Source organism: Ruditapes philippinarum, unplaced genomic scaffold (genome assembly GCF_026571515.1).
Source record: "Ruditapes philippinarum isolate M1 unplaced genomic scaffold, ASM2657151v2 ctg1152_1_1_1_1, whole genome shotgun sequence".
NCBI lineage: Eukaryota > Metazoa > Mollusca > Bivalvia > Venerida > Veneridae > Ruditapes > Ruditapes philippinarum.
Genome location: NW_026856449.1, coordinates 103,806 through 117,035, shown reverse-complemented (window position 1 = coordinate 117,035; position 13,230 = coordinate 103,806). Strand labels below are relative to the sequence as shown.

General features: G+C 31.3%; 1 protein-coding gene across 16 annotated transcripts in view; it reads right to left on the bottom strand.

Moving 5' to 3' along the window:
• The window catches only part of LOC132746563 (hydrocephalus-inducing protein homolog), a 79,086-nt gene that overhangs the window by 21,612 nt on the left and 44,244 nt on the right, over window positions 1-13,230 (bottom strand). For 15 of the 16 annotated variants that reach the window (XM_060735746.1, XM_060735757.1, XM_060735761.1 and 12 more), the window contains 10 exons: window positions 12,743-12,787; window positions 9,894-10,076; window positions 9,208-9,327; window positions 8,689-8,848; window positions 8,159-8,331; window positions 7,493-7,694; window positions 6,997-7,096; window positions 4,800-4,899; window positions 4,114-4,365; window positions 3,592-3,759 (listed from right to left, as the gene is read on the bottom strand). In XM_060735746.1, the coding sequence (XP_060591729.1) occupies window positions 3,592-3,759; window positions 4,114-4,365; window positions 4,800-4,899; window positions 6,997-7,096; window positions 7,493-7,694; window positions 8,159-8,331; window positions 8,689-8,848; window positions 9,208-9,327; window positions 9,894-10,076; window positions 12,743-12,787 (1,503 nt within the window). The remainder of the gene's footprint in view (window positions 1-3,591; window positions 3,760-4,113; window positions 4,366-4,799; window positions 4,900-6,996; window positions 7,097-7,492; window positions 7,695-8,158; window positions 8,332-8,688; window positions 8,849-9,207; window positions 9,328-9,893; window positions 10,077-12,742; window positions 12,788-13,230) is intronic. The other variant, XM_060735751.1, reaches the window with a different exon arrangement.

Sequence of the window (13,230 nt, the reverse complement as noted above, 5' to 3'; positions counted from 1 at the left end):
ATCCTTCAAAGCTGGTTCCTTATTTTAATGAAATCAGAACAGGTCTATACATGTAATTAGGGAGGGCAGGGTTACAATAAATCCTGTAAATTCACATCTTTTCCCAGAAAAAAAGTGCAATGTCATGGCTTAAAGGATTTAAGCTAATTCCCCTTATATTTAGGAGAATACGTTGAGAAAAATAATATATATATTTAAGCTAAAACATCTCACACATATACATATATATTCATGTATATATGAGCCGCGTCATGACAAAACCAACATAGTGCGTTTGCGACCAGCATGGATCCAGACCAGCCTGTGTGTCCGCGCATTTTTTTTTTTGGCAGGGATGCGCAGGCTGGTCTGGATCTATGCTGGTCGCAAACGCACTATGTTTGTTTTGACGTGACGCGGCTCATATATATAGTATTCAAAAGAAGTGAAATATAAATCATAGAACAAATCTGGCTATACATTTAAGCTGGTTCAAAAACAAATGTAACAAATAAAATGTCCATCATCACAGCATTAGACTGTTAAATTACTGCACATGAAGTAATAAAACATGTGCAACAGTCCAGTGCTGAGGTGATAATTTGGCAAGTATTAAATATGTAGAATATAAATATTATCACAATGGTTTAGTACACTGTAAAATAATATTCTGTTATAAAACATAATTATATATATTAAAAAAAAAAAAAAAAAAAAGGGCAAAGATAAATTCATATACATGTAATACTATGCACATAATTATATATTGTAATTATAACAATAGTAAATACATGTATATACCTATATGTCTATACAGATATTTAAATTAATAAAAAGAAAAAGAGAAAAAAATCCTATGTAAAAGGTGTATACAGGGAAAACAATACCAGGTACTATAAAATCATTTATTTCATGGTGATTTTAATGAACTTTGAAAAAAAGAAAAAGCACTGAGCTTTAGAAGAACAGTTAATTTTCAACTGATGAATTAGTGTAATGGCTTCGCCAGGCTTTCAATTTGGAACAGTGCTAACCTGTTGAAATTTTGTAACAACTTTGCCAAGCTTAGAATTTAGAACAGTCTATTTAAACATATTCAGAATTTCCAAACACAGAAATTGAGCTATGTAAAGTATAAAATCTGTTCAGATAAAATGAACAATGCAGACCAAGTATTAAAGAACAAAGGGTTTAGGTGACAGAGATTTTTTGTTTGTTTTACTCTTGGTCTGACAGAAGTTTGCTTCATATTCTACAAATTTAACATGCTTTAAATTTAATTCCAATTAACCAGTAAATGATTCTCACATTTTTTCTTTTTATCTGTTTTTCAGAAATATTTAATTCAACTTTAATAACAGTAAAGCACTTTTTGAAACACACACTCTCTCTCTCTCTGTATTTCCAGATGTTTGTTTATGTATTTCCAGATGTTTGTTTATGTATTTCCAGATGTTTGTTTATGTATTTCCAGATGCTTGTTTATGTATTTCCAGATGTTTGTTTATGTATTTCCAGATGTTTATTTATGTATTTCCAGATGTTTATTTATGACAATGTTAAACTAAATATGAAAAAAATCATTTCAAACTTACACTTGACTTGAGTCTTGTTTACCCAGGATACGGGAATGGTGAGACTGGTAGTTGCTATAATTTTATGGACAGATAGAAAGAAGAATATAAAGAAATGAGAGAAGAAGGTATACATACAGGACAATATAGGCTACATACATGTAGAAAAGCTGATAGGAATTGTGAGGTAAAAATACACTGTTTTTTAGTTGAAGGAAACATAAGAAATATCTCTGACTGTTCTTCAGATTATTTGAAATGAAGTCAATTAAAAAAAAAAAAATCTCAATAAATCTGTGAACCCCACAAATAACTCACTTCTTATTCTAAATAGACTGGCTCCAATAAATTGAATATTGTCTAACTCAGAATGGTAAATCAAGCTGTGTACCAGTACTAACAGATCTAAAATTCTCCACTTATACATGCTTGCTGACTTTAATTCATTATAAAATTACTTCAGATGATCCATCTTTCAACATTGTTCAAAATTTTAAACAATCCAGATTCCAACTTACAAACACTGGGTTCACTAACCTAACATTTTCTTTTCATTTTTTTTTCTTCGTTGTTTTTAAAGGTGCTTTTTTGGACAGCAGTTGACACATTCATAAGAAAATTACTTTACACAGTTACAACACTGGTGTGAAAGTACATAATGATTACGGCACTGAAGCATAATTGAACGTTGAATGTTAACAACTGAAGGAGACTTACTGTTTACTACGTCCTGGTAAAGATCCTAACACAGATGATGCCACGGAACTAGACATGGAGGAACAGACAGAAATATAGAATATAAAGAATATAGAAGAAGAAGAAGACATAGAATTAACATTCATATATATATAGCAGAGACATTGGAAATGATCACATTGTACCATGAGAATTTGTTGGAAAAAAATGAGGAAATCATGTGACATAATTCTAAGTGAATCTATACAATGATGGTGATACATAAACAGATGAATTTGGCAAAATATTAAAACTTAAAGCATGGAATTATTGTAAACATACATCTTGAGTGGGAATCTGTTTTGATAACTTTCACTTGTAACAAAAATGAACCTTATATTGGGCAGAGATGATTTTATTTATATATTTATAACATGTGCATTATTATCCCTCTAAATTTGAATGAATCATATAGGCAGAGGAGGTCACATTAATGTAATTATAAAAATAACGTGTGTACATGTGTTTAAATTATTTTTCCCTCGCAATAAGAATGATCCATATTAGCTAATTGTTAACATCTTGTGAAAACATTGTATTGTGTATATGTATTTTTATTTGGGTGCATTTCGATCATTTTCTCTCACACTAAAATGAATCACAAGATCCACCAATAAACACTATGTAAAATACATATTTATATACACTACCTATGCTGATAATTCATTAAAGTTCATATCATACCATTTGTTTCAGAATATAACAAATCAATCTAAATACATACATACATACATACAAATGTACATACACAGAGCTAAATACAGTTCATACTTTACACACATATACACGCTTACTTTCAGGCATATAATATGCTAAACATATAAACAATAGGAGTGATACAAACTAAAAGGTTGTGACAATATATAAAATCTGTTTTGCAGCCACCACAACACAAACATGTTAGTACATAGTTCTATCATATAAAAATTATTATATTTTTATGTCATTATAATATATTTGACACGTTAGCCACTTTTCGGGAGGTATTTTTGCTATTTATAGTAACTATATCATTATTTCAATAATTACATTCTACAAAGGAGGTTTATTCAAAATGTTAAATCTATTTCAGTGGCTTACTGACGGAAATGATCATACTTGATTTTTTTTTCTTTTCTGTACTTTTCATAAACTAAAGATTTTATTCTTTTGTCCATTTAGAGCAAAATTTAAATATAAGGCCAAATTCAAGGGACATGATTCGCAGAAGTTGTTTCCCTTTCATAGGATGATAAGAGGAATTAAAATTAAATTCAATTAAATTAAAAAACAAAAGAAAAGAATTTCTGAAAGCAATACTTACGGTCTCATTGACCTGGTTCCAGGCTGCTGGGCTGGTTCTTTGATCATTTTTGATATTTGGTATTTGAAATCAAATTCTCCCTTATTCTCAATTATAAATGTTCGTGTTTTCTTGCTATTTACTAACAGGGAACCAAAGTTGATGTCACTCATTGGTAAAATGTTGTACCTTTAACAAGAGCAAAAAAATGTTTTAGAACCTACTATAGAACAAAAGTTATTTTATAAATACAGAGACTAAATATAGATCTATATGATACATAAAATAGAAAAACAGTATTTCTTCAATTAATATCAGTATGTTATACATTAATTCTTCATTAAATAAAACTATAATTATGATAAATTTCAAAATTCTGTCCATGCTACAGCATTTTTACAGAACATGTATACCAAAATAACACTTTTATTTATTTCAATTAAGATCTATCTCTATGAAACATCAGCCTTTCTGTAAATTTATGACATTGTTTTTAAAGTATCCTGCTTTCTGATCTTCAAGAATTTGTTTTTGTATAATTACTTGTTGAAGACGGCCTTTACGGAGACTTTAACCGGAATACTGGCGATGAGTTCACCATCCTCGGCAATGTTTGGTTCGATCACCTGACATTTCAGGATGGGTTGATCTTTCACTGTTACTTCTTTGTTTGATTTAAAGATGACCTGTACAGCCGTCTGTCTGTCCTGCGGGGCTAGCACGCCCTTCGATGGAATCACGGAGAACAGACTGGTTATGTTAGGGTTGGAAGGATCAACGTTCTCGAACAGGAAGCTGAAAAGAAAAGGTAAAATCATTAAACTTGTTGTCTTAAAAGTAAAAGGCACAGTAAAAGATGTTATCTATTTTAAGTTTCATAATTATTTACATAGAGAAAGCATTCTTTATACAATCTTTTAAGAATAGTATAGGAGCTGTTCAAAATTGACACAATTAGTACTATGGAGCAAACCTGCAAGATTTTGATGGCTAGCTTGCTGAAACACTATACAGTCACAACATATCCTTATTATAATCACATTAGCTGGGAAAATTAAAAAAAAATCTAGAAATTTTCATATTCTTGTTTAAATATACCAATTAAAAATGATGTTAATATAGATTGGGAAAAAGGTTTTCAGTCAACAACTTTAACCATTCAGGCAAAGAAGGCTTAATATTAGTGAAGAAAGAAAAAAAACCCACATTTAATCAAGAAAGAAACTTACTTAAACTGAATATCATATTTGCCCTTATTTTTCAGTGTACATGTCTGTTTGACCTCATCCATCACCTTGATTGTGCTAAAGTCAAGGCCACCATCAGTTCCTGAAATAACAAAAAGTTATTAACATGTGTCCTGTTACATTTTACTTTTATTCTTGACCTGCTTTGAAACAGGAGTAATCCATAGCTGAATTATACTTTATAGGATTTTACTATCAAAATATGCAACATATCAGGAAGACAATAATACAGAGTTTGGGCCCGTCCTAATAGTGCCACTGTACAAACATATAAAAACACAATATACAACAACTGAAGACACTCTTATTATGTATGGCCATAACTATAAAAATCTTAACTTATGTATGTATATTGATTTTATACTAAGATTTAATTGAACTCGTAAGATATTTAAGGAACTTACTTTAGCCTTTTTCTTCATTCAATCAATATTTGAGCGAGATAACAACATTAAGGTTTACTAACATTTGAGCCAATATGCTTCCTTTATTAGCAAAAAGTTTCATGTTTCAGATAAAGGTGTAGTTTCCACTTATAAAGTCATTAAATGCAATGTTTTAGTATGTTTTAATGTGCAGAATTCATTGAGCATTTTGTATACATTTTAAAAGGCATAGGAATAATTATTTGATTTTTAGTTTACTTCTCAAAATTTCAGTACTAAATTGGTGTAAAATTATCCTAACAGCTTATATAACTTATATACAGCTTTAGCATATATCTTGGGAAAGACAAATTGACAACAATCAACAACATAAACAAAACCAGTCCATGCTACATCTATTAGAAAACTGTTTCTTTTCTTTTACAATAACATGATAGTGGAAACCAACAAACAAATGAGCCGTGTCACGACAAAACCAACATAATGCGTTTGCGACCAGCATAGATCCAGACCAGCCTGCGCCTCCGCGAAGTCTGATCAGGATCCATGCTGTTTCGCTATCAGTTTCTCTACTTGTTATAGGGTTTGTAAGCGAATAGCATGGATCCTGATCAGACTGCGTGGATGCGCAGGCTGGTCTGGATCCATGCTGGTCGCAAACCCATTATGTTGGTTTTGTCGTGATGCGGCTCAAATAATGTAGAAATATTCAATTTCCTTATCAATTACTTGTGAAGATGATACCAGGTATAACATACAGTTTTATTTCACTTGCACTCTTGCTGATACCTATGTTTTGTTTTAACTTGATTTTGTGTGTACATGTATATAGTTTATTTTATGTATGAAAAACTTGTATAAAATCAGTTTTACATAGGTTGAAATATTTAATTTTTTTTATATCAACAGCACACAGTACTATACATTTCGATACCAGTGGAACATGTGTTGAGATGCCACCCATTCTCAAAACACTTGTACATGTATGTGTTCCAAATGCATTAGAATAATTGCACTGAAGAATGTATTGCACTATGTACATATTTCATAATATTTTTACATCTCCCATGCAGAATTTCACAAATAAATATAAGATGGCAGTTTTTTTTATTTTTCGAAAGATTTTACATCGCAACAACTCTGACCCTCAAAATTCATTTTACATTGTAAAGGATATCTGACAATTTAACAACAAGGTTGTGTGATTTTTAATAAAACAATTTTTTTCAGTGATACAATACACAAGTACCTTCAACATCGTCCCCAATACATACAACCTGGTCTGAAATATTGTCTTTTCTTTTTGTTTATTTGTATTTTAACATTTCTTCAGAAAAAAATTTTAACTTCATAATTTATTATGTTTATATGCATAATATTGCACGTGCTTCTTTCTTAGAATTGTACACTATTACATATCATAGGACAAAAATGCTTAGTCTAACAGTGTAACACAGAGGTCACAGGGTTGTTAAGTGAATATATTTGGAATTACGGATTCCATTATTTGTCTATTAATTCATTGTGGATCATTCTCATATACAAATTAAGATACTAAAATTTGTCTAATTAAATGAAAAAAAACAAAACAGTATTAATAAATAAAGTTGTGTTAAAGCCAAACACAAAGTAAATATCATCTTATAAGCATAAATATTTTCTTTTGGATGTGATTTTCCCCAATAGAATCTTTAATAATTTGGCAAAATGGAAACAAATTCTGATGAAGTCAGAAATATTCCAACTGACAGAAAAAAAAATTGTTGTTTAAACTAATGTCTCCAGATACATACCTTTAGGGAAAGCAATATCAACTGCTACATCATAAGCCTCTGCTATAACTTGTATAGGTTCTGTTCTGATCACACCCATTGTTTCTTCAGCATCAGAAATCTATAAATAGATCAACATCATGTGCAATCATAAAATTGATTTAAAATCAAACTTGATTACATGATACCTTAAAAATTAATATGTTTAAAAATATAACTCAAACATAAACTTGTGGCTATTTTTCAACTGTTTTTTATTATGTGGTGTGGTACACTACCATTTTTAATTGGTAGTAGAAAAAAAATCTGAGTGGGATTTGAGCATACCCGGATGTTCACCATCACACATACAAATAAACATATAGCTCTTCATACTCATGCTAGAGTAGATTCTTTAATGTTCTATGAGGTTGTATTGAAAGCTATCATGGTAGGGGTGCGCCTGGATGTTACATGAATAAAACCTTGTAAAATAAATTAACCTGACCAGATAGCTTTGTTGTTTAACTAATCTTACCTCAAGTCTGATCATTTTCTTCATGGAGTTGACAGGTTTCATGGCCCTAAAGTAGGCATTCAGGGCATATTCTGACTTGGGCTCAACAATACCACTGTCAGCGGCTACAGTGAAGTCCTCGCCTAGCATGTCAAGGCCACTAAGTTTCCAGTGTACAGGAATCTGGGTGCTGTTTCTCAAGTAAATGGTCTTTGTATCTTTCCTGCAAATTAAAAAAATAATAATACTGTTAAACCTGTGCATAAGACCACATACAAATTAAGATTACACAACAGAAAAACCTGTACATAAAGGTCAGTATTTTCTGAGTTCACATTTGCACAATTTTAGAGCAATATTACCTGTTTTAATAGACCACCTGTCCACAACATTTTGTATTTCAAGAAGCAGGCCTTAATTTCTAGGTATGACTGTATTTCATTTTCTCTCTTTTTTTTTAAACCATGTTCATAATAGTGCAAGTAGTTATAACTAAACTTTAATTGTGTATTTCATTTCTTGCTGACCAATTCCGCAATTCATTTGAAATATTTATTTATACTCAAATATGAAGCAAGTTCTATTGATATATTTCATAAAGAATAAATATATTTACAGATTAGGCTGGCCATGACAAAGTAAAGGTCGGTCATACAACCTTGTTTATAAAGCTACAAATATTGATACCTGTGTAATAAGACTCTATCAAAGTGAAGCTGTTTCCTATCTAGGTCAAGCTCTGGACGGAACGCGTCACAACAAACTTTGAATACCACTGGCTCGGGATTTTCTCTTACACAGCATACAATGGAATCCTCGTAATGGTTAGGTACCATAGGATACGCCCAAATGCTCAAATCCTGTAATTGAAGAATGACAATGGTATATTTTAAAGAAATGTTCTGTATACCATATAAATTAGTTAGTACATGCTAATCAAAAGCAATGACCAGATTATGGCTTATAGATAAATATAATCCATTGAGAAAGCAGATACAAGCATTGTTTTTTGGCTATTAATCTAAAATTTAGAAAAATGAATAATATTTTCTTACACAGTTATAGTTAATACTATTATTTCTTAAAGTTTAAATTCTGCAAACACACTAACAGATAAAGATTATTTCCTTTTAGCTTAAAGAGAAAAATTCAGTTATTTGTTTTTCCCTTTTAAAGATTTGACGATACACAAGTATGAGGACAACATTGATCGGTACCTGTTGCTCGCCGGGTTTAAGCATCATGGCTGGTGGATCCAGCAAGAATGTCTCTCCTTTACTGTCATTAAGATAACAGAAACTGATGTCAGCATCTAATGGGGATGTATTCTTTACTGTCAGAGTCTCCATATGTTCCGGGAACCTTCCTTCTTTATACCTGTATAATTAAATAATTGAAATTACAAAATCAATCTATTCCAGGAACCTCCCCTCTTTATACCTGTATAAATAAATAATTACAATTACTAAATCAATTTGTTCCGGGAACCTTCCATTACAAATATAAATGACTCAATATAAAATATGACTTATGTACTCAAAAATGTACCAATATGCTGAACTTTGTCATTAACAACAAAAGCAATGTTGGGTCTGTAGATTAAAAATAATTTTCCAAGCTAAAACTCAGATCACAGGTATTTGATTGGTCAAAAACATAATAATAAAGAATGTATACAGAATCAAGAGATTTGAGAGTGATCATAGAAAAAGACCTGCAAAATGGGTAAACATTACCTATCTCTGTTTCTTCCGACAAGTAGCGGTCCAAACTCGAAAGTCTCAGATGTCAGAATATATTTCTTATGCACGATCTCATCCAGTTTCTTACTCTTCTTACGATGTGGAAACACAATTCTAGACGAAAATATTCAACAAATTGTAGCATTAACTTTTCATTCTAAGTCGCTTAAATTAATTTTTGTAATTCTTCAACTTTTAAACTCCCTTAATTTATGAATTGGGCTCTGCTTTGAAATTGGAACTGTCCATTCTCAATTTGAGTGTTTTTAAGACTTAAATGCTGGGCTGACTTTATACTAGTTGTATATGTAAGTAATTAAAATAGCTCGAGCTCAAGCATTGAAAAAAAAAAATACTTAAACAAATTTTTTTATTATTCTATATCATAATATCTTAGCTTACTTTTTCAAACTAATATTGCATACTGAACTTGTTTCAAATGTTTAACGTCAAAATAAATTTAATGCCCATTTCACGGATTTAAATGGAGCAGAACTAAGTTTTCATAGACAAAAGTAAAATATCACATCTATGTGGATTTTCTTTGAAACAGACTAATTTGGCAATATACTGACTGTTGGCAATGTATTATCATTTAACTTAAAAAATTAAACAAAAAACATTTTCAATTCTTCCTTATTTCTAGATACATGTATAGAATGTGTCTATTTTTATATTACCTTGGTTCCCTGCTGATTGTTGGGAAAGCACAAATTCCTCTGCAGTAGAGCTGGTACCGACGTCTGGTTCCAACAATTTCAAAGTTAAGAGTCTGATCAAATTGGCCAAGTTCCTCGGACTGGAACCGGAGTCTGAGTGTGACCTCACCATTGGCAGGTATGATCCATCGGAAAATTGTCAATCTAACAAATACAGAAAGAGAAAATTTTTGCTCATGAGCTTTTAATTCCTTACAATGACCCTTATCCATGCAAAGGCGATGAGTGTTTAATTTTGAATCAGTGCATCACATTACTGAAAAACAATGCCTGTTCATTGCATCCAGAACGACTTTGTTGAAATTATCTGATGCAGTAAACTGCACCATTGTCTAAAAGGCGAGGGTGTAACATAACATGCATTACAATGAGTACAATTATATTTTTCCTACCAAAGACCATGCACATTATATTGCTATAAATTATTCTCTCTATAAGCTTAACAGAAGTAAAAAATTTTGTCCTTTCAGACAGAAAAATTCTACAAATCATGCGTTTAAAAAATACATATACATGTACATGCAAACATATACATTGTTGAGTGTCCTACTTATTTCAGATACAACAAAATTTTAACTCTGGTAATAGGTTTACCACAGTGAAATTATCGTTTCTGAAGAGATAAAATTATTAAGTCAACTGCAACTGGGTTTATGATATATTTGTATATATATTTGAGCCGCGTCACGACAAAACCAACATAGTGCGTTTGCGACCAGCATGGATCCAGACCAGCCTGCGCATCCGCGCAGTCTGATCAGGATCCATGCTGTTCGCTATCAGTTACTCTACTTGTAATAGGGTTGGTAAGCGAACAGCATGGATCCTGATCAGACTGCGCAGGCTGGTCTGGATCCATGCTGGTCGCAAACCCATTATGTTGGTTTTGTCGTGACGCGGCTCATTTGTACAATGACTACTTGTACAAAAAATTAGAGTAAAGTCTGAGTGTTATACAAGGAAAGTTAAATGGAGATAGATATGTAAGGTTGTTATACATGTATAATGTGAAGGTCTATAATAATTGTGCTCTATATATATATATATAGGAATCAATATATATATTAAAAATGTGTATATATAGACACTAAATCTACAAAAGAATTGAACAATACAATATCCTTAGAAAGGATTTTAACAATGACCATAACTTATAAAATCTGTTATTGGCAATATTTCTTTTCACTCCAATATGCCATTTTTCACTCAGCGACAGCATTTCACTCAAAAGATGGCATTTTTACTCAGAAATAGCATTTCACTCAAAAGTTGGCATTTTTTTCAGAGATGGCATTTTCATTCAAATATGGTATTTTTACTCAGATATAGCATTTTCACTTAAAGATGGTATTTCACTCAACGATAGCATTTTCACTTAAAGATGGGATTTTCACTCAAAAGACGGCAGTTTCACTCAAAGATAACATTTTCACTCAGACTTAAAGATAGCAGTTTCAATCAAAAGATGGCATTTTCTAGCAAATATGAACACATTATATGGCAACACAACATCATTACAATTTTCACAAAGATATTTAACATTTATAAAGATATTTGAAGCATATTACCAACATGTTAATCAATGGACATTTATTATTACATAAAATGAAGTGTTAAATAAGGGGACAGGAGATCTCAGACCAACTCTAGTACAGTGTGTTTGCAAAAATCATTCAACAATATAATTCTTCATTTTTTTTTACAAACAAAACTTTAAAAACAAGGATATGAACTTTAATACATGACAGGCAAAATGAAAAATAAATGCCGTACTTGGTGATAAAAAAAACAATGTGCAGCATATCATGTAATGAGATTCTTTCTTTTTTCAATTACGTAAATGAGTCAGTTACTTTCAAAACAATTATCTCATTTAAACATTTACTTTTTTATCCCCTTTCAAATGGCAAAAAAAAACAACAGAAACTTTGTTAAAGAATGTATGCTGAACCCAAGAAATATAAATTACAAATCTAAACATGTAAACAACACAAAAAGCAAATACACTAGCAAGCTCTTAGAAGCAAACTTTAGCCATCAACCACTGTTTTTTTTTAAACATAGCTTGTGTAAATTTGAATTTCATTTATTTATGTTCCAATTGGAGGAATTGAAGTCCCAGGGCATAGGGGGTGGAATACCACTTGAAGCCCATGGGAGAGGGGCTGGGACATCCATTAGAAGCAATACAGAGTTTGGTTGTGCATTTAAGTCACAAAGACACTGTTAAAGGTCTCATGGCCATTTAACAGTATTACTAATGGAGAGATGCAAAAAGATATTCCCCTTTGTGTATTATTGCAACAGTTAACAGGGACACAGACAGAACAATCTGTCCTAAAATCCTGTTAATTTTTGCTGAAAACGACTTTGCATCAGCTTACTAATTACATACATTTTAAGGAATTAAAATCACAAAAACAAAAGTGATTTCAGCATCATGCAGTGACTGTGTAAATCTGACCAATAAATCCTGAGGCAATTTCATACTATTAGCTAGGGGAAGATTACAGGCAGTTGCAAATACTGAAGAATCTTTCTCACAACATTTATAGTCATTTCACACATCATTTATGGTCATCAAGTAAAACTGACATGACACATTCATAGTTTGACAGTCCCCACTCTTAACTTAGGATTTTTTATCAGAGTACAGAAAAATCTCCTCTGTAAGAAGAAATAAATAAATAAAAAAAAACCCTGAGAAATAAAAAAAGAACGAAAAAATAAAAACCCTTTGAGAAATAGGTTGATGGCATATAACTGTAGATAGAATGACTTTTGATCACACCCTGTAACTGTGTACTTACTTCGGTGTTTTATTGTCGGTTAGAGATGACAGATCACCCGCCGTGCTGTAAATCACATCAAAATCCAAAAACATTTCAAACACACGTCCAAAATACAAAACATGATTCTACTAAAATGTTTTGTTAGTGCAAACAACTACTGTCAAATTCCTAATACTATTACCTAGTAGTACATATCAATTCTTGTTTTTTCGTAATTCTACCTTTTTTTCTCAAATACTATTGCTCTTGTTCAAATAAACTGGTTTTATTAAATGGATCAAACAATTACCACCTGTCTGCTTGCAGGTTGACAATTTTATTAAGATCACAGTTAATTGTCAGTATTTTTTTTTATCATGTTATGTTTCAAAGTACCCTGATTCAGTACAAGTTCTAGTAGGTCAATCAGTACAATGAGTTTGTTTCAGACATTAGAGCATAAGCAGTTTGAAAGACTGACAGTAAAACGTTTCCACAATTTAAAGAATTAAACAGGATTTAAACCA